Source organism: Vespula vulgaris, chromosome 4 (assembly GCF_905475345.1).
Source record: "Vespula vulgaris chromosome 4, iyVesVulg1.1, whole genome shotgun sequence".
Taxonomy (NCBI): Eukaryota; Metazoa; Arthropoda; class Insecta; order Hymenoptera; family Vespidae; genus Vespula; species Vespula vulgaris.
Window position 1 is genome coordinate 4,622,501 of NC_066589.1, and position 23,653 is coordinate 4,646,153.

The following is a 23,653-nucleotide window of genomic DNA, read 5'->3' on the forward strand; positions in this document are numbered from 1 at the left end:
TATATATATATATATATATATATATATATATGTATATATTATATATATGTGTATAATTTATAAATAATACACGTATGTTTAATTTATAAGATATCGTCTTTATGATACGTGTGTATGTGTGTGTGCATGTGTTTGTATAAAGATAGTAAGAGGGACGATGCGCACTAACACACACGCACACGTGCGCGCGATGTTTACGTAGAAGTTCTTCGGATTGACCTCCTTCCTTAAGGGTGAATCTTCTTTATCGACTCGACTTCATCGATTGTACTTTCCGAAGCATTTGCTTTCACTAGAAGTTAAAATTGTTTATCTTGCATATTAATGAAGGATTAAATTTCGATTGGATATTCTCTGTATTAAAAGTCGTACGCAATTTTTATATACAATAAATCTTCATCTGTTTTTAATATTTATAATGTTTCGATTTTATGTTACGGAGATATGTTATACAATCGATATCGTTTATAAAATGAAAAAGAAAAAAAAAATGATAATAAAAAAGGAAAAGAAGGTAGAAAAAAATTGCAAATGATTTTCGTACAATAGAAAAAAATTTAACAAGTGTGTCTGCGAAACGGTTTCGTTGAATCATAAAACGAGTCCATCGTAGAATCGGTCGATTTTATCTTTTGCATCAGACTCCGCGCCTAAGTTTACTACTAAACGGAAGTAGAATTCAGGTTGGACGATGCGTATGCGTCACGCGGAAGATCACCGATTACTTTGTTTCTTTACTGTCTTGTTTAACGCGTTACATTTAGGTCGTTTGTATTTTTCTTTCATAAAAAGAGTTTCGAAAGATACGTACAGATATGTGTTTTTCAACGAATCAATATTTTATTGCAACGTGTGGATTATTATTATTATTATAGATTAAACTGACCTATTGACGTTATCGATTATATTGATAAGAAAGAGCGCGATTATCTGATAATTTCTCTTGCCTTAGTAAAATCGATAGAAGATATCAATTAACGAATTTATTTATCAGAATTTTATCCCTTTCGTACGACGTTTTTTTTTTTTTACAAATAGCTTTTCGAACGTCATTAATTTTGACGTTTAATTAATTAAACGCGATAATCTTGGATCAAAAAATTGTACGTAGATGAAAAAAGAAATGAGACATAAATTTCGTTGTTAGTGGTTACAAAAAATAATCATTTCTTCGATCTAGAGAAGTAAATGAGAAATATTAATATAAGGAGATATTCAACAGATTCGTATTACTTTCGTGTAAACTTTACCGCAAAATCGTTTTAATATCGGTAATTTTCACGTGAATTATAATGTAATTCGATTATAAATGTGAATTGTAACATTATTTGAAGGAAAAAAAGGAGAAAAAAAGAAGCAAATCATATTTTTATCAACCGCGATAAATCTCTGCTGCCTTTCGAATCAACTCTTTCCACAAAGTTTTTCTTCCGATACGCTTTCGTGGTTACAATGGCAGAGTTGCGGTTTGAGAACGTCGTGAATGTCACGTCAAAGCGGATCTAGAGAGCAAGAAATTTGGAGAATGTTCAGGTCGCAAGTGCAGCGAACCGTCTTTAATGCTTCTTAGCAACTTTTCTAGAGTAAAAACGAGTTCCCTGAGTCGTTGATAAGTATATCGTATAATCGTTGAAGAAACGATTATGTGAATAAGTGAGTAAGCATACTATAAACTCGTCACTTGATGATCAATCGTGAAACGACTGGCACCACCTAAACAAATATTTGAATTCCTTGCGTAAATCCAATTGCATCGGCAAATATTGTTTATAATGATCTAGTACTATATTGATTTTTGTCCATTTAATAACGATAACGATGCTAACTCACGAGACGTAAATTTGAACAAGCATAACAAAAATTAGGACTAGGATTATTTGCCGAATTTTTTTTCTACTCGAATTGACGTATCTAAATATTTGAATTCTGTTTTTTTTTTTTTACCTTTTTTTTTTTATCGAGTAATTTTAATTTTAATCAATGCTATGCAATTGATAAGAAAAAAGTTAAGGGGAGAAAGAAAAAGGCAGCAATTTTTTGTGTTCTTTTTTTCTGTTTTGATAGGTTCGAAGATCGCTGAAGATACCAGGACGTAGAAAGGAAAAGGAAAAACTACCTAGCGGTATAACAGCGGACTATAGTGCATCCTTCTTTGCTCATTTGGATCGGGATCTACTGGAGAACACGCAGAACACGACGGGTGGAACAGGAAACACGGTGGGCGGTGGTACAGGCTCGAGTTGGACAATGAGAACGCCTGATGGTTTGACACAGAGCGACTCATCGGAGACATCATTGACCTCTTTGAGTACAACAACGACAAATGCCGGTGGACAATCTGGCAAGAATCTCCCTCCCCTTCCGCCGAAACCTCCAAAGAGAGGTATTTTAAAAGGGCCAAGATTGAGTATCACCAGTGGTACAATCAACGTCCTTTCGGAAGAAATCGTTTTACCGAACGGGAACGAAGGTGGTTATCAAGAGGCCAGTAATTTGTTGGTGAGGAACACTCTACAGAACGAAGTGATAGCCTATCAGAACGTTCCGCCTACGCACTCGACAAGCTTAGGTGCCATGGCTGCTAGTCTGACGAAGGACGAAGTCTGCAGCCCTTCCGAGGAGGAAATGCAATCTTGGCGAGTATCTTCTCAACAATCTTCTCATCATCATCAGCATTTTCATCATCAACAGCAGCACCTCCAACAACAGCACGAACAACATCAGCAACATCAACAGCATCATCAACAGCAACAGCAACAACAACAACAACAACAACAACACCATCATCATCATCATCATCCGGCTGAGTCGAAGCTGCTGCAGGTATAGACGGAAGGATAATCGTTATCGTTGACACGAATACGACGTGAAATTTGATCTCGTGTGATTTCGCATTTTTAGGTTGTGACAAGTGCCAGTCCTTCGGCTGATTCCTTGACGGACACCACCAATTCGAGTTTTGCCACCCCACCGTTCAGTTTGTCACCGGTCGGTGAATCTCAGGGTTTCTGTAGATGGAGATCTTCGGCTTCTTTCGAGGAACAAGGAGTCGAACTTCAACTACCGGAAATCGTGCCTCTCGAACTTCCGGAACCACGGGAATTGACAATCCAAAGACAACCACCCCCTCGTAACGATTTTGGTTTTTCTCTGCGTCGTGCCGTCATCGTTGAACGTGCTGCCAATGGCGTTACGCAAATGAGGCCTGTCATTTTTGCTGAACCTGGTACTCTAGTTCAACACAACAACGATACTGGTCTTCTACCGGGTGACCGACTCATCGAAGTTAATGGAATCAATGTCGATGATAAGTCTAGGGAAGAGATCATCGATCTGATCAAAGGATCTGGTAGCAGTGTCACGGTGAAGGTAAGTTGTTTTTTTATTAGTAGTGTAGTTAATAATGGTGTTGGTATTATTACGATGGTTTTTCATAACATATCGAATGAATATATCGCGTAGTTAAAATATGAAGTCATCGAAATGTTTTTGCTACGTAACAACACGTAGGCAGAAAGCATACGAAAGAGAATATGGAATGAATGATACGAACTTTTAATGAGGCATTGACAGCAATTCTGAACGTTTCAGTCCGAAGGATTAGCATACAATGAGCGAAAGTGCTTGTTTTTACAGACTACGCTCTCTTTAAAGTATTTCAAAATCTGAAAGACTCGTATTCTGAAGAATAAATGGATTGAAAAAGAACAGTCGTATTTTTATCGGACTCTTTTAATCGATTTCATTCGTAACTTTTTCGTCTATGATACTATCTTATTTATTTTAATTAGATGTTTCGAGCAATTTATTTGCTTTTGATCGGAGATATCAGACATTAGAAATTTGGGCGTGGCTATGTGATAGGATATTTGATTCGAAAATTCAAAAGTTATGAAACCTTATGGATATGTAGGGATTAATATCCTAAGTAAAGCGTTATTTTTTATGCTGTCTGTTTTAAGTCGAAGGTGATGAAAAATGTTCTTAAGCCTGCTCTCCAAGAAGAAATAACAAGTACTTTGCTAAGTAAAATTGTTTTCTGTTTTTATATATAATAAAAGCTTCTATATATAATAAAACATGCATAAAGAGATTGTAAAATGTTTGCACTTCATACATGTACAATGTAAAAATAGTATTTATAGTATATTATAATAATACGTAAGATTATAAATAAGTAAAGAATATATATGATAATAAATAGACGCGGGAAAGTGATTTATATTGTGTATATAAATAAAACAACTTTCATTTTCAAGAAATATATTACGGTTAATGAAGACATTGTCTGATTTCATAACGAACAAAAATAAGAGTATGCGAATTTATATAATTAATTAATTTTTTACCAGTGAAATAAAAATGTATACTTCTCAAATATTTACTCGTTCGAGTACATAAAAATATATAATTATAAAATAATGAATTCAAAGTAACAACATCAGTCTTAAACATTTTTTGAAATCTATCATCTTTCGCAAACAATAACGTGGAAACAAAAAGAAATTATCATCTTAAAAACTAGTTTTTCTACCCTTTAAACAAATAAATGAAAAATCAGAGATAATTGCGCTTTAAAATACATTGCAATTTTGGAACAATTTATAAACTTAAACATTTTTCTCAAATAGTTTAAATAACGTTTGACCTTAGAGATTAACCGTGACAGGGGGAAATGAAAGATCAAAAAAAAAAAAAAGAAAAATAAAAGAAAAAGAGAGAGAGAAGAAGAGAAAAAGATCGAAGCTTCAAGAATGTATTTCGTCTCCTTGGATCGAATAACGTGCAGCAAAGAAATTTATTGAAGAAAAAAAAATTTCCTTACATATCCAAAAAATGTGATAATTTGTTGAATATCCGGGATTAGCATATTTCCTTGTTAGGTGAGTTTTTTTTTTTGGTATCCTAGTTTCACGGTATAAGGAATCGTGAGCTCTCAAGTTTAATGGAAAGGCACGAATGGTATTGCCGGGTCATTGCCTTTCAGTCAAATTCACCAAGATCTATTTGCTGTCCCTTTCGCCGTCCGATTTCCACGTAACGAATAATTGCGATCCGGAATTGTGAGGACGCGATTGCGATATTTGACGAAGAGATACGCAATGGAGTGGGAAAAGAAGGGGGAGGAAAAGAGGAGGAGGAAGATGGAAGAGAGGGAAAGGAGGAGAAGATGGATGCAGTCAACGTCGAAAGGTCGAAGCTTGGTTGAACGTTTATTGCGCAAATGGAGGAGTTTCCCACCCGCCGTTTCTCTAACCACATCTTTCATTTCATTTCATCTTCTCTCTTTCTTCCTCCGAGTTCAAAAGAGCGATTATAGCGATGCGATCGATTTAAGAATACGTACAGGTTTAGTTTCGATTACGATTTTAAGATTTAAACGTGACCATTGAGAATAATTGATTATTGAATTTTATATTAAAAGAGGAAGAAAAAAAAATAGTGTTGAGGAGTATGGAATCATTATAAATATTCGTTAGTATTATACTATCGATCAATGAGTTAGTTAATTGCAATTTTTATTCGGTACAATGAAATTTTGTTTTTCTTTTTTTTTTTTTTTTTAATAATTGGAGAAAACACGATAATTTCGATCGCACGTTCTTTAATAATTTTAAATGTGATTATTAATCTTTTATACTTTTTATATTGTTTTTTCATTTTCCTTTTTGGATGCTTTATGCATAAATATGTACGTACATAGACAAATAGATCTGCTAGTTTCAGAACGTAAATGTTACAGGTGTTTTAAATGACATTCAGTATGGTTCACCAGTGACCTGTATGGAATTCAAGGTGTTCGCTAGTGTATACATTCGAATACGATTACTCTATAAAAATTAGAAATCTCTATAGAATCTATTGGTTCGGTCGATGGAATATCGAATAAGAGAAAAGATTTTAATTTATCATGAATATTAATATTTTAAATGAAACCGTTAATCTTGGTGATTTGAATGCATGAAAAATCGTGTTTCATACTCGAAAGAGGGACAATCGTTATCGGATTATCGATGAAATATTCGACCCTTTCATTGTTTTTATTTGTAAGAGAAACGTTTGATCTCATCGCTAATGCCTAGAAAATGTTCGATGGCTCGACTCGAATCGGATTGATTCGGGATGGAGGAGCTTTGCTCTCAATGAAAGTTTCTCCGTGAGTGTCGTGCAAAATACGGAGGTTAAAATATATATATATATATATAAATATAAATATATATATATATAAAGCACTCTATTTAAAATCGAATAAATTTTTATAAACCGAATGAAAGAAAAATGATAAGACAAATTAACTCGGAGATTTAACTCTTTAATGCCATATAATTTCGAACTTGTACGTTCATATATCTATATTTTTTCTTCGTCGCAAAATTTAGTTTTTTGTTCATATACGAAGATTAACTTTTTTGTTAATTATAAGCTATATTACAAGTTTCATATCGTGTATTTTTTTTTTTTTGACGACTAAAAATTGAATTATATAAGAATATTTTATTTCTCTATTAATCAATTATCTTTCGCTTATATATATAAAAAAAAAAGGAGAAACTATATCTTTTGATTATTTTTTTTAATTCATTCATTTTTCCAAAGCTATTTGGTGTTCATTCATAGCATTTTATTTTTAAACTTTAATAAATTTCACGCATTCACATTCATTAATCTTAGTTAATAGGTCAATTAGAAAAGCATTCAGAGAAGAGTAAACATTATTTGTTCTAATCGTTCCATCGATAATGTTCGCGAATAGACGTGAGGAACTAACAACAACAAGAGGAAAATATTTTTCAAAACGGTTCAATAGTACAGAGATCATCGTCTTATTCAAAAATTACGATCAAAGAAGAAATCGATCCGACGATATATTCGCATAAAATATTTCGTTTACACGATCACAATTAATTTTGTGATGTATGTGCACGTAAAAAATGAAGAGCAAAAAAAAAAGAAAAGATACACGCGTGAAAAACGAGTAGGACGAGAATTAACAATTTTTATTCGTTATGGAAATATTTATTTTTAGTTATCTCGATAACATTCAGGTTCAGTTAATATTTTTTGATTCGTCAGAGCGTAAACGTGAGTTAACACGAATCGTCTGGTACGTCCCCTTCTCTTTAGAATTGGATGCTCTTTAATAATGTCTTCCTTCCTTCTTCCACCCCTATTTTCTCTCTCTCTCTCTCACACACTCTCTCTGTCTCTCTCTCTCTCTTTTTCTCATACATACATATACATGTATGTATCATGTACACACACAATTCCTCATTATGACGATTGTTTATTCCGATGCAGAAAGAGCAAGGGAAAGAAGAATCAAGACTGGGAAAGCAAGAGAGGAGTGTCATCCTCTTTCTCTTTTCCTTTCTTTCTCTATTTCTCTCTTTCTTTCTTTCTTTCTTTCTTTCTTTCTCGAGACTCTCCGGATGTTTCTGGATATTCGCCAAAGTAAACAATTTCGCGAGAAAGAGGCGGATGTGCTATGCTCCACGTCGCTCGTTACGTTTCCCTCGAATAGGCGCCAAGTTACGACACGTTCCTTGTTATAGAGCACTCTATCGTAAAGAGTACGAGCCATTTAACTCGAGTATTTTCTTCTTGGACCGTGACGGACCGTTTCTTGACTCTTTTTAATTTTCATTTTATATCTATATAACCAGTGGAAGTAATTAAAAGGATTTTTAATTAGATAATTATGAATAACAGATATGTATATGATATCTTATCTTATCGTGAAAATTCATCTATTTTCCTAGTTCCTAGTGTTCAATTATTTTCATAGTTTTCTTATAAGATTATATAAAACACGCATGATGATGATCGACTGCTAATATCAATTATTTTATCGTATATCAAGTGATCGTCTGAGAAATGCTGTTAAATATTTTAGAATATTGATATCTGAGACGAAGTATTTTTTTTATTTTTTTTTATTTTTTTTATCTTTTTTTTGGAAAGAGAAAAAAGATAAACGATTATCATGATCGGTAATAGTTAATGAAAAGGTAATGACAAAAATTTTGATTTTACAATTATCGATACATTTATGATTTTTTTTTATAATAATAATATTAGAAATCATTGATCTACAAGATCTGAAAAATCAGGTGATAGAGTCAAGCTTTTTTTTTTTTTTCTTAAAAATCTTAGTATATAGAGAAGGGTAGCCACGACATCATAGAAATTGGAACTTTATCCGGTTGTTAGTCCATTCGAAAGGGCATTCATTAGTTTCACCTCGGTGAGCAGTCATCGTAGCTCGTGTTTCGGGCTTTGTTCATTCTTTTTCTTCTTCTTTCTTTTTTTTCCTTCCCTATAAAAAAAAATCGTAAAACTGCATCGTACTATAAAAAAAAAAGAAGTTAGCAACTGACGAAAATTTTTTGCTAATCGTGTTATTGTCTTTTCTCTCTTTTTGTATCCTACTTAGCATAACTACTTATCATAACTATTTTTCAGATTAATAGATATCGCGAGTAATATCTTAAGATAGTAATCGAGAAATTTCACCACACTTCGTTTTTACTTTTCCACTTCTTTCGTCTTTATCTTTTTTCTTTTCTCTCTTTTTTTTTCTTTTCTTTTATTCGCGGTAATCACGGTTTAGATGTAACTTGGCCCAATTCAATGATTCAGCTTTGTAGATCGTGTGATAGATAGGAACCGGTTAGAGTATTACTGGAGCAAGTCGAGTTGTCTTTCTTTATTTTTGTTTTGAGCATACACACGCATATAAACGTACATACATTCACATACGAAGATTTAATATCTCATTAAGTGTACCATGAAGTCCGTTAAATCAGCTATAATACATTGAAATCAACCGATGAATCTTATTAACGTGATGTTTTGTATCATTTGATGCTCGGAATTTATGAATTAATTCGAATATCCTTAGAAAAAAAAAATAAATAAATAAGTGAAAAAATAAAATCGATGTAAACACGTATTAGAAAATTCCTAGTAAATTCTAACACGTAAACAAATAAACAAAAAAATATGAGTGTGTATATCCGAAGATGTAGTTGAAGAAACGTAAACATTACATATGTGTTCCAATCGTCTTATCAATGATCGTAAATAGATACTTGAAGCTTCCTGTAATGTTTTTCTTTCAAGTTAGGAGTTGAATCAGATATCAATGAATTCACGAAGTTTAATTTTAATTTTGTCTTTATATTCCGGGATATCGAAAAAGAAGGAAAATTATCAAGGAAGTCAATGACTATTAAAAAAAAATCATTAAATAAAAATATCCCTTTAACGATTTAGAATTTATCTCAGAATACAAATAAAAAAATAACACAATCTTTCTCTTTTCTCTTTACGTCAAACATTTCACGAATTATTTTCTCAAATAATTCCGAAGTGAAAAATTGTATGCCAGAGATAATAAGAGGAAATAAAACGTGTAAAGAAAAAATAATCGTTATTCGAAAAATGTATTCCATGTTTTCTTTTCTCTTTTTTTCTTATTGTCGAGTATTTTTTCTGCACTTTTGTTAGAAAAAAAAAGAAAGAAAAAAATGCAAAGTTTTATTTCGTACGTCGAAATGACTTTGAAAAAAAAAGTCGAATAGCCGCAATTCGATGCACGCAACGACGTACGTAAGTAGGTGTATCGTTACGTGAAGAAGAACGTAAAAGAGAAAGAGGAAAGGAAAAGAAACGGTGTTTTCCAAGAGGCCATCGTTTTCGTCGTCGTTGTCGTCGTCGTCGTCGTCGTCTTTTGGTTCATTGCCACTGCCGTTGGTACCGAATATAGCGGGATCATGAGTCACGTTCCGTAATAAGACTATACTTGGCCAAGTAGAATCACTAGCGGGAGGAGAGAAGGTTTTCCAAGAAAGCAAGATCGTTCTCCAGCATCCATGGATCCTTTCCCCCTCTTATACTCTCTTTATATGTTGACAAAAACTCTATAGAAAAAAAGAAAGATTCAACGGGCTTGTCATGCTTTAGACCATGTCTCATACAGCTCGAATACTAAAAAGAGAGATATATAATACGAGATACTTTCAAGAGATGATTGTCGGATCTACAGGTCGAAAGATAAGCGCGAAATTTGGTGCTGGATCGCGTATTACTTTCTTTAATGCACGACTGAATTCACCGGGTCACGTTTGTGAATCTTTCTGATCATAGTTGATACTTGTTCTGTCTATGCATTCGTATGTATTTTTCAAGATCTAATCGTTATAATATTTTTATTTATTTATTTATTTATTTTTTTTCGTTAATCCTTTAATGGACGATTTATCTTCTTTTAAAAGTCTCCGAGAAAAGAAAAATATTTGTATTAATTATTACAGGTAAACATTGGAGTAGAAATAATCGAAAAATATTATGGAAAAGGTTCTTCTTTTTTTTCTTTTTTGAATAAAATTGAATGAAAGATTTAATTATTGCAAATGCATTATATTGCCTTGTAATTTCGTCCGAAGGAATATCGTAATGATGAATTTTTTAATGAAATAGGCAATGCTACTTTTTGATTAAGTTTAAATAATACTCGAGATCTTCGAATGAGAATTGCGATTATTCACTTCCACAATCGTGGAATGATCGCTGACTCATTTCTCGACAACATGGCCGTAACGCAGTGGAATCTTTTTACTCGTTTAATTGATTTGACAGATGATTCGAATTCTTTGCGACTAAATCGCGTGTTCTCGCAAAATTGTGATCATCCTTGATTACACGATTGCACGATTATTGTTCTTCTAAGTTTTCCAAACGTTTAATCTTTATCATCGTTCACTTCTCGTAATTCCAGGAAAACTCTCAGAATTTAGAAAATTCAAAACATACAGACGTACGCGCGCCTACACAGAAGGCGATTATCTATTATCTTTAACATTATTTACAAAAGCGATATGATATATCGAAGCTTTGTTGATGTCATATCCTATCTGCGTTATCTTTGTTCGCTCAGTATAATATTTTAGATCCTTTATCTTATCCTGATATTTCGATAGTTTAATTTTATTCCTTACAAATTAACAATCACATTAAACGTATAATTTTAAACAAATTATCTTTCACTTTGACACAAATTTTGTTAATTTGGTACACGTATATACATATATATGAAATCTTTAATTTTTATTTTACTTTATATTTATGAATATATTTTTAACGAACAATTTTTCAGGGAAAATTTTTGTTTTTGATTTTTCTATTTCTTTTTTCTTTCTTTCTTTTTTTTTTGAGAAGGACAGGTAAAAATTTCTTTGAATGGAATTTAGACACCTCGTCGCCGAGAGATCGGCTCTCCGATAAATCCCGAAGTTTCGTTTTTTCACGATCGAAGAGCTTAACTAATGTATCTTCGAAGAAAACCCAGAAACATCCGTTAGAACTCTTTCTACATTCCAGCGAAGATTGTCTATAGCGTGAATACTTCCTCAAAGAAAACTTAGAAATGTAAAAGAAGACGGTGAACGCTTGTTTGTTATATCAACCGTGTTAAATTTGTTGAGCTCTTTCGTCGATTGTCCTGTATATCGAAAATGGCCAATCGAAATCATCCTTTCAAAATTTAATAGCCATTTTACAATATATATATTAAATAGAAATATATATATTAAAAAAAAAAATGTATTTTCTTTTCCGATATACATTTTAGTTTCAAGGTTAACGTTAAAATATATTTGTTCGGTGATAAGCTTTATCTTGAAGTAGAAATATAAAAATATGTCTCTTTCTTGCGTTATTAAACGTATAAATACTATATCTCATATGCGTGTTAATAGGTTAAATATATTTGCAGTTATCAAGAAGAGTAAAAAGAAAAAAAAAAAGAAAAAGATAAAAGAACTAGAAAAATATGCAATTTTTGTCGAGTCTACGAATTGAAATAACTTTACGATTTATTGATCTGTTTTCAACTGATTCGTCAATATCACGGATACATGAAATCTACTTGTCATTATTTTTATTTAACTTAATCTTACAATAATAATAAATAAACGAAGACGACTTTTGATCAATACTTTTTTAATAATTACAATTTCAATAATTACACGACAAATTTAAGATATAAATATTGATTGCTTCCGAATTACGTACTGCTAATAAATTACGGTAACAATTAATAAATACGATTGGAGTAAAAAAGCGGCCATTGATATCGTAGATCGAAGCGACAATAAATGGAATAAAAAAAGTAAAAGAAAAACAAAAAAGAAAGAAACGTTACGAATTATACTTCATCGCCCGAGAGAAATGAAAAAAAATAAATAAATAAATAAAATAAATAAAAAAAATAAAAAATTATTCGTTCGAATCCATGAGATTTCAAATTCACGAGACATTAGGTTTTGGTCTGGTCCCCTTTACGTCACGCGATTCGCATAAACTTACGCGTGTATTTGGTGTCGTAGCGACCGTCGAAAGACCTTTTCCCCTCCTTCTCCTCCAGTTCTTTTTCATTCTTCGTCAACATCCTGCTTCCTGTACTGCTTACGTGCTCTTTCACGACATGCAGACAGACCCGTGCGTGCGTGTACTCGTTCACTTACTCACTCACTCACTAACTCACTCGCTCGTTCGCTCACTCACTCACTCACTCAGTCACTTACTCATTTCATTCACTTCACTCACTACTCACTCACTCGAGGGACACGCACGACCTATCACGACACGCGTGTGTTAATCTCGATGCGTAAAAAAGGCGTGTACGCATACTACTGTTCATAAGTCATCGAACACCTACGTTTATTCAATTTCATGTCCGATTTAAATTACAAAATGAAAGCACAATAAGCGGTAAAAAATTATTCGTTCTTTAAGTTACGTCAAATAGCTTGATATCGTTTATAAGTGATGAGTTAATTATATCAATTGTTATTTTTCGATGTCTGCGTTTCAAAGAACAGTTTCTTTTAATATCTAATAATAAGTAAGAAAAGGAGGACATTGATCTGTAGTAGAGAAACCTTGGTAGTTTTGGTTTAATTTTGTATTAGCTACTTTATTATTAACTCGAGTAATTTTTCAAAGTGGTTCAGCACAATCTTTTTTTCTCTTTCATGAATAATAAAAAGAAGATATTGATCTGTATTTGAATTCGGTCGTTTTCTTTCTTTCTTTCTTTTTTTTACTTCTCATTTTTTTTCTCGATTGAATACCACTTTCAAAGATGACAGCTCATATTTTTAAAGTGTTACAATGAAATAAATATATATCTTTGAAAAAGTATAAATTACCTATGACTTATACTTATATACTCTCGTCATACATACCCATACATATTGAGAATCGTGATGATGCATACGACTGGTTTGATTTTTTTAAAGACATTGCTTTTTGAATGGATCCTTTCGAGTATTATGGGCATGTGTATACATACATACGTACATATAACGAAAGAGCATTACTCGTGATAGTTGCCAGCATTATTCGTGACGACCTTCGTGCGTAGGTCAAGAGCACGTGGGTGTAGATGCACTCGGCCTCGATTCGAGAGAAAGAGAGAAAGAGATATAAGCTCGTCCTGAGTTATTTTCGAACGTTTACATTCCAGATAATGCTATCATCTTATGCAGATGTAGTTGTTGATGATAATCGAAGATTTATGACAATTTTTATAAGTAGACCGGATAAGATCAATGAAATAAAATTTTTTCGTTGGCGTCTTACGGGCAAGACAAGATCGTTCGAGGCGTTAAAGAAAAAAAATCTTATGATTTGCAGGTGCAACCAGTCGCGGAACTATCGGAGCTCTCAAGACGAGGTGGAAGCGACGGCCAGCAAGTCGAGCTGGCACCTGCGAATATTCGCGGTGGCACGCTCCGTCGATCCGGTAGCCTGCGGTTTCATCAGAATACGGTAAGTCTTCGATCGATTCAGTAGCCTCCTTTCTCTGCCCAACACCTTCATTATTTAAATCAGAAGACTTGATTTTTCAACTCCGAACGAAATGTTTAAAAGATTCTTTACCTATTACGGACGATATTACGAGTTTTTTCCTCTTTTTTTTTCGGGAAAATCATTTTGAAATTATTTGACGATCGATCTTAGAGTAAAAGAATTCTTTCAAAGCTCGAAAAGATATTTGTCGATTGCGCGATAAAATTTGATCGTTGCTTTTAACTCGTATTCGATCATATCGACATTTTGTCCAATTTGTGGAAACTTTAGTTTTGTTTCTATTAGTAAACTAAGAACTGTAAGAGCAGTAGAATAGGAATCGTCGATTGTGCGGAATACAATTTTTTTTAAGTCGTCGACTTATGTCCGATCATGGTGTCAATTTTAGACAAGGATAATGTATATTCCTATATTCGTTAAATAAAGAGTGAAGGAGACAATAAATAGGGTATACATATATATCGAAATTCCTAAGAGAAATAGAGAAAGAGAGAGAAAAAGAGAGAGAGAGAGAGAGAGAGATATCATAGAGGTGCTTACTTTCCACCCACATTCTCTAGAACGACGCAGTGGCATAGTAATCGCATAACGGTACATATCCCGACTTCTTCGTACTTTAACGCTTTGTTTCCATTGAAGCTAACGGACGTAATACTGATATAAGAATGTACGTGTAATGAAGAGGAAAGAACCTCGCTATCTTGGTCACTTATTTATTTGTAGGAGCTAAACGAAGATAGAAAGAGAAAGAAAGAGAGAGAGGGAGGGAGAGAAAGATTTTCGTTTATATCGTATTTCAGACGATTTGCAACTCGGAACGTCAATATGACAGAAAGTGTTTAAAGTTCATCGTGCGTCCTTCGTTTCATTATAAATCATTCGAATATGACGTTATTTATAAGATATAACAACTGGGGTCGATATATAATCATCGGTATTAACAATGGGATCCACGTTGCACTGTTTCATTCGTAGTGTTTAACTTGCAAACAATTATATCAGACTTTCCATGTTTAAATTTAATCTGATCGAAGTTTACTTTTCATTTGGGTTAATTGTAATTATTAAATTGAGAATTTAATATTGGAACAATTATTTAAATCTGAACAAACTCATTCGTTATTAAATATTGATTGAATGTCCCGACACGTAGACATTCATTCACTACGTACATAACTCCGATTGATTTTAGTCGCAGACAGGATGCGACGTCGAAAGTACTTGAAAATTTCTCGCGAATCGTCAATGTTCCACCCTTAATCCATGATCCACGAGCAAATGGGGTTGATTTATAGCGAGATAGGGGAGAGTGATAGTGCTTGCGGGCTTTTGAAATGCCGTTAATAAATTAAATTGTCGTACGGTACATTCCACGTTCTCGTTGACACGGGATCGTCGGCTCGTGTAACGTCATTAACGAAGATCAAAGGCCTGTCAATAATTTCATGTTACATCGATCGCGAATGATCTTCCATTATCACTTTACTGCGAAGACATATTATTCGTTCGTTACGTCTTCATCGTGTGCGATCTTTACGATGAAAAACCGGTTGTCTCGACGTTTTTTTATCATTTCTTTCCCATGACGTTTTATTCTTTATATCTAGAGTGGTATATGTGTACGTGCGTCGTGCAGTTTTGAATGGAGCAACGAACGATGGCCAAACTCGCACCGTTTGTAGTCTCTCAAGAGACGACTGCTTTTCACCGGTGCAGCTGTACAAGTTAATTCTCTTCTCCCTCTTAACCCCACCCCTCTCTCTCTCTCTCTCTCTCTCTCTCCCTTTTCTCATGCGTAACGTATCGATCGTTAAGTCGATCCCAATGAGGAAACTAGTTGGCTGTATTATTATTGTGTTCCTTTTCACTAGCTTCTTTCCTTTAACCTTTAGACCGTTAGCATGAACCAACGTTTGGGCTTGGTACAAGCTCGTTTCTAAGAAAAAAGAAGAACACGAAGATAGGATCGTTGCAAGAATTTATGTAATACAATAAAAATATGATTATGGAGATAGAGGAATCCTTTTGGATCCTTGACATTTGTGCTACTTTTATTTTCATCTGGAAATATTCATCGCGTTCGTATATTTATGCATTTGGGAAATAATAACATTTCAAGTTGCGAGATGAGAAAAATGGCGGTTTCGGTCATCCGTGAAATTCGTTCATAGGTTAAAAATTTACGTGAGAAATTTCAAACGTTTGATCGACTGTTTGAACATTAGAACATTCTTTGAAGCAGTGAACAGAACACAGACGTTTTCTAATGATTAGTCAGAACGTGAAAGCGATTACAGTGCATCATACGATATATCGGAGAAGAATAGACCGGTTCATATTCACGAGGTGATCGGGTCGCATCGATACTGGTGGTATACTAACTTCAGAGAGAATGGTATCGTTTGTTCTACCGAGTGTCGGTAAGGTCGGTACTTATACACTTTGGTACCGAACGCGTGTAATGCGTGTAATGTTATGCGTGACGGTAACGTTCTCTAGTGGACGTTCTCGGTGTCTCTCCAATGAAAACGAACTTGCTGCTATTGATTCAAAACTATATTCAGATTACTTTATAGCAGAAAGATTCTCGAATTTTCTTCGATTCTTCTTATTTCAAATCAAATCAAATATATTTTATGCACGTACTTTAATTGTTATTCTTTTTTTTTCTTTCTTTTTTTTTTGAAAATCATTTTTATCACATTGTCGCATTCTCGAGAATTCTTGAGATATTATTCGCATTTATTTTTTTTAATGAGAATGAAGTTCGTAACTGAACTATTACATATAAATATGATCACTCGATATGCATCATAATTTCCTTCGAAAGTAAATTAAAGAAACGAATTCTTGTCGGGCGTGTCGAGGAATTCATGCGGCATAACATAGATCGTTCAAGGTTCTAGGCTGGTGTAAAATGGACGCATCGTTTAATAGGGTGCGGTCGGTCTCTTCAGACGTATAAGAAAGTTGATTTGTTTCTTGATTTTTCTCTTTTGCCTCGCTTCTCCTTCATTTCATTGTTCATTCGGTTAACTGCTAATGTTCATATTTTACGATTATCGTTTCAGACCTAATGTTCATTATTTTTCTCATTCCTTGTGGATTGAACACGAATGTAGCAGTTTATTATGCAGCAACATCGTACGTAAATGTCGCATTATGTAATTACAATTGCGGAGTACGCGTTGCGTGTAAGTGATTACGTCGTTACCGTTCTCCAGCATCATTATATTATGTATATACTAAGTTCTCAAAGCAAACTGCGACGGGCAGGTCGTTTGTGTACAGACGATAATGTCGTTCGTCATCGAGCGTTGAAAAAATATCTTTTGCCCGGAGCCACGATGCCGGTGCATTGCAGATGCCTGTTGCAATATGTCGATCCAGACGATATTTACTACGTATCTCTCTTATTTTACGCGAGTTTCTTTCTATTTGTTTTTCTTTTCTTATAATTTTTTTTTTCTTTTGTTGTTTTTTTTTTCCATTCTCGCCGAGCACACGTGCGGCAAGTGTCAAACGCCGACATTTCAAAATTGATCATTAACGTCCTAGAATGATCTTAAACGAGACTGTAAGTAATAAAAAAAATGTTATAAATTATTATCGACGTTTGTCATTGATTATTGCAAATAACTGTACTAATTTTACCTTCTTGTACATATCGAATTGTTCCATTAAAATTTGACACGCATTCGTTACTGTTTCATTTGGTCGTGTTTGAAAAGTAAAGGAAAGAAAGACAATATATTTAAAAGCGGTAATTATATTGTAACGAATGACAAGAATCCAAAAAATTTTGATTACTTCAATCAATATTAGGTCTATTCTATACGTTCGAAGTCGACTATTTATGAACCTCTGACGTAATGTCGGCATAAATTTGCGTTATCCGTAATACTATGCGAGACTCATGCATTTAGTTTCTTGAACATTTGACATTTGAACTGCGTAGTTAATAGTGGTGTATTAGCCATTTAAATTTGTCCTAAAAGCGACGATACTTAAAGCTTTTATGTATTTTTATCAAATTTACATGAATTATTTTTTATGCACAGTACGTTGTTTGTAATTATATTTCTACGTGTACATTTCGTATTATGTTCTTTGTTGAAAAAGAAATAATTTTGTTTTCCCTGAATGATTAGCATTACTTAGCTTTCTAAGTTCTGCTTTCCCAAGTGCATCGTTCAATGATGTGTTTTTCTGCGCATTTTATGCAAAGAGGTGTTTTGTTACAGTAAAATATCCGACAATTGACAACGACACTGTGGTATACCTTTTCTCTTTTTTTTATAGCTGTTTTTTACGACTATTTTATGTGGACAAGTATTCGTAATGGACGTTTTATATCGTATATTTCTTTGTTATTTTCTTGTTACTCGATATCAACACCGAATATACGTACATATTATCTTCTGCCCTTGTCGTTTTAACGCGTTTTTAAATTTTATCGTAGTTGTAGAATGTAAACCTATGATTGTTACTTCGAGGAATTTTAATTATTACATTTTATAGGTATAGACTCGAGTTTTTCTTTTTTATCTAGCTTGTTAATAATTAATAAATATTTCTCTGTGCTAGTTTTTTATTTGTTTGTTACTTATAGGATATAATGATCTTCTCCTACCGTTTCTATTAATTCTTTTAAAGATGTTAAATATATTACACTATAAATAAATACGGAAGATTACGTTTCTCGATTCGATCTATATCAATTGTTTGTTGATAGAGTATTTTCGGTTGGTTTTTGATTTGTTCAGTCAATATTCAGTAATTTTTCCACGGTTATCTTTTGTTAATAACTTTTGTTAATCCATTTGATATTATACGATTGTATGCTATTACTTATTGAGGTGACCTGGTTTTCAATGGACGTTACTACATTGCTGTATGGTACTCTTCTCAGTTATTTCAGTGTACTTAGAAACATATGTCCCATGTAACTTTCACTGCATATTCGTTGATATCACCATGTAGTCCCAAAAGTATTATGTATAATTCAAACATTAAAATTCGTGTACTTGTCGACGATTAACATGGATTAATATCGATTATAATGATCGAATTCATATTTCTCATACTCATTTAAGTATTAATATTTAATTTTTATTTAAAAAAATATTTGTAAGATTTCTTTGTAAGCTCGTTTGTCAATTATTTAAACTTAATATGATACACGATATATGTAAAACGAACAGAGCTCGAATAATGATGTCTAATTGTTATCGCAGTATATTAACGAATTAATTTTTAAGTCTTAACAAAAAACTGTTAAGTTGTAGCTTTACGTAAGAAAGTGTTAGGGACATCGAATTTTAATATACACGATATTTAGTATCGGTGATATTCGATGCGTCGTTCAGGTCTCATTCACAGAACCGCCCTGCTGTCTACATGCTTCGCCGAGATGTCGTAAAAATAGTGGCAACAAGTGGTAAGTGCTACATGGTAACCGTGCGAAGACACTTGTTGCTACTGTATGGTCGAGACAGCGCGGCGACATTCGAGCTTTAGGTTTTCGGTTCACATCGTCAATATTTCTTTTGACGTTAATTCATATCTTGAATCAACGTTTGCTTCTTTAAACTTTATCGTTTATCGTTTATCGTATAGTTTTGTTTAAAGTTTTCTTTCTATATCGTTCTTTTTTTTTTCTTCTTTTTTTTTTCGTGGAATATCTTTTCTACAAATCTTTGAGATAACTATAGCCAATTTAAAATCAATCAATTTTATTAAGACTTTATTGGATCTGCCAATACGTAATGTCAGAATTTTCGAAATTTTTTTCTTGAAAATTCTAATATTGTCTACTTATTGGCTAATTTAATTGTTATTATTATTATTGACTTTACTTATTAATAGTATACAAATAAATCGATAGTTAATTGCGAATTGTTATTTTTGATAAATTTGGTTTTATAAAGATGACGTTGAGAACGTTAATAAGAAAATAATTAAAAAAAGAAATTAAAAGGGACACACGATAGCGACTTGATACGATTGGTCTTACCGGTATAAATGTTTTCGAGCTAGGTTTCATTTGACTTGGATCGATTTCTTGCGGCGAACGATATTCTCGTCTCGCTCGTTTTTCTTAGATTCTCGATCATGACGCGTCGCGAGCCACGCTTCGTTCGAATCGATCACCTACATAATCGCTTCGGAGGAAGTAGCAGAAGATGATGAGTGAAAAAAACTATTGCTAGCAAAAAGAGATTAACGTTGAGTGGATACACGATACGAGTGGAATTAACCTGAATGGATAATTGACTCTTAGTAATTGCACTTATCTTTATTGAATTTTATTTGCCATATCTCGGGGATAAAATTTTTATTAATAGATATCAAGGTTAAATAACGTTTAACTCGTTATAACATTATTTATAAATTATTCAAATTTGAGAGTATCATTTTATTTACAGACAAATCTTATAAATAAATCATTTATTTAAGTAAACATCGCCGTCGTCAGCGTTGTTATTATAAATAAAAATAATAAAATATTTATATCGTTTATAAAGAAAATAACATTTCAATCATTATTATAATAGTTTATACATGATATTATATATAATATTAAACTTTTAAATTGTGTGAGTAGTAATGGTCAAATGATAAAATCTGTACATTACTTACTGTTATTTCTTTTTTTTTTTTTATGCAACCGAGAACATTCATATTTCATAAGTAAAAATATTCACGCATGAATATCGCAAGAGAAGCTCGACGTTGCGTCTTCGTAGCAAGTACTCGGAGAAATATTCTGGTTGCGAGACGTTACGTTTTAATTAAATGCTTCGTGTCTACAATACATCTCACGACATTCTTTTCTCGTTCTCGCCTTCGCATTATACCTACTTCCTTGCGTTCTCCGTTTCTCTCTCTTTTTCTCTCTCTCCCTCTCTCTGACAAACGTGGGTTTATGAGAAAACATCATTGAACGGACTTTATTTGCTAATGGCTTTCGTTTCTAGCTTTCACGTATCTTATTAGGAAAAATTCTAAGAATTTTCTTGTTTTTCGTTTAAACTATTATAGTTATCATTGACTCCTAAAAGATAATTGTTTCGTCTGTCGATCATCAATAGGTCCAAATATAAAGAAAACTCGAACTTTGAAATTGATAATTTTGTATACGTCGTATAATCGTGTTAATTTGAGAGATTAGTATATCAAAAAATAAATTCAAAATATTCTTTGTTTTTTATTATCGACATTGTTATCATTTCAAATATTTTTATCATTAATTTAATTATCTTATTCTTGTATAAATGATGGATAATTTCTTTCTTTCTTTTTTTTTTTTTTTTTTTTGAGAATAATTTCTTCTATGATCATTAGATCAATAATTGTTGACCTGGAAAAGGGATCGAAAAGGTTGGGACGCGTGCCAGGTATAGTAGTTATAAAGTGCAGCAGCGTTACGGATTTGGCATATGTTACAGTCACTGTTACAGTCGTACCAGTCAATCCGGTCTCTACTTGTACTCCGTGAGTCATCGTTGTTATCCTTTTTCCCGCAAAACGACACTCGATATTCGCCATCGAGTTCGGACATTATTTTTCAATCCTTTTGATCAAGCCCTTTTTTAACCACGCCATTAAATTTCGAACGAATCTAATCGACCTAGGAAAAACACGTTCGTGTTCTTTTTTATCTTTTTTGTTTTCTTTTTTTTTCTTTTTTTTTTTTTTTTTGTAAATTTCTCAAATAGAAAAAACGTTCAACGATAACATAAGGAGCGATAAGAAACGTATACCAGCTTGATCATCTTCCGAGTTCAGAAACTGACCTCAATTGATTCAACACGAAAGTCTTTGTACAGCCTGTTGACGATTATAATCACGACGATGAAGAAATCAGGTCGATATACGTTAAAATTTCTATTCATGGATAAAAAGTAGAGATTTTAAATCGACTATGAGGATCATTTAATAAAGAGAAAAATAAAGAAACGTGTGATAATAAAACGTGTGTCTTTCTCAGGCTCTCTCCGTCTCTCTTTCTTTCGTATGTTTGTGTCTCCTTCTTTCTTTCTCTTGGGTAGGTATTTCTATTCGTTTCTCCGAGAGCAGCTCCATCTTTTTTACACGACACAAGGTCGTTTTTGCCATTCCTCTTACGTAGTGAGTAACACGTCTCTTGTTCTTCCTTTCTTTCTTCCCTCGAACGGCCTCGACCGACCTTCCTTCGTCGTTTTCTCCGGCTTCACGAAGGCGTCTTCGAAAAGAATTATTTTTGGTCCTCGCTTGGTAAAGTATAGATGTATATACGCATATGTGTGTGTGTGTATACTTATAATAAGTTATATGTAGAATATCTCTGCATCCCTGAACTTACGTTGGACTATATCTGGTTGTGATCTGACGAGTGATTTATTATTCCGAAATTAGTCTTGTACTTCTCGAACTTCAAAAAATTAACGAGCTTGTAGGATTTACGATTGGATTAACATTTTTGGCAAGTTAATCTGTTGATTGACGATAATTTTTCTTCTTTCTTGTTTTTTTTTTTTTAACTTTAATTTATAAAAACGTTTGTACGTCGAAACGAGCATCAAGTCCTTTTAATTATATAAACCTCGTCTTTTCGACTTATCTGTTATCGATTATTAAAAATTTTTCATCGCATTGTTTAATGATTCTGTTCATGAGATATTTTTATAATTGTTTATTATCAATGAAAGAAAGAAAAACAAATGATACAGATTCTTTTGTTAATTTTTTGTTTTATATCTGTTTTAAAAGGAACGTGTGGTATTGTACTACAATATCGACAAAAATACTTTCTTTTTCTCTTTCTGAAAGTTCCTCTTTTTCTTTAGATACTACGAAACGTTTCGTTGGATGTGATATGAATGATACGGGGGTGTAAATATTGATAATCGGAGACGTGAGTAATCGATAATCTTATTTGACAAAATGTCAAATAAACGATATCGAGTCGCCAGTTATCTCGTCGAAAAAAATCAAATAATTATTTAGCTATTATTAGATATACCTTAGACATTTGTGCACTTTCTTATTTACGTTTTATGTAACCATTATTAAATGCATAAATAAATAAATAAATCACCATAATGATCATAATCGAAAGATTCTATAAGAATCGTCTATTCGTATATAAAAAATAATATCGTTCAATGCGTGTTCGTCGAATTCTTTTGCACGATAAAAGGGGTATGTTGTACCTTTAAATCAAATGTTTCGCACCCATGACACAGAAAGGATTTATTCACCCGAATGCAACTAGATTTTATGGGAGGATGAAATATCAGGGTATACAGAATTATAGTAGAAAGTAACGGTTAATGAAAACCGATTGTTTCTCTCTTTCTTTTGCTCTTGTTGTCGAGTCGTACTTGGCTCGGCGCATTCACCGCATGTATGTATGTATGTATGTATATATATATATGTACATATGCACCGGTAACCGTCGAGAAATCCAGCCATTTCGCCTACGCTTTTTAATCCCAGCTGTGTTATACACCTTCTTCTCTACCTTTAGCCAAAGGTGACACGTTTTCTGGTTTATTAACTTCGCTATATCTATTTTCTACCATTATACGATCGATATCTTAATGTCTAATATATCTAGATTATAGTTTAAAATTTAATACCTATAACAATTTATATCTTTGTAATATCATATATATATATTTATTTTTTTAAATTATTACATATTATATATATATATATATCATATGTATATATTTTACTGCATAAAATATAAAAAATTTATATTTATATTATGTACAAATATAATAAT

At 32.8% G+C, this 23,653-nt stretch overlaps 1 protein-coding gene across 4 annotated transcripts in view; it reads left to right on the forward strand.

Moving 5' to 3' along the window:
* LOC127062997 (unconventional myosin-XVIIIa) overlaps positions 1 to 23,653 on the forward strand; it is a 65,777-nt gene that overhangs the window by 2,878 nt on the left and 39,246 nt on the right. For all 4 annotated transcript variants that reach the window (XM_050992097.1, XM_050992100.1, XM_050992099.1 and 1 more), the window contains exons 3-5: positions 2,065 to 2,823; positions 2,902 to 3,369; positions 13,702 to 13,836. In XM_050992097.1, coding sequence (XP_050848054.1) covers positions 2,065 to 2,823; positions 2,902 to 3,369; positions 13,702 to 13,836 — 1,362 coding nt within the window. The remainder of the gene's footprint in view (positions 1 to 2,064; positions 2,824 to 2,901; positions 3,370 to 13,701; positions 13,837 to 23,653) is intronic.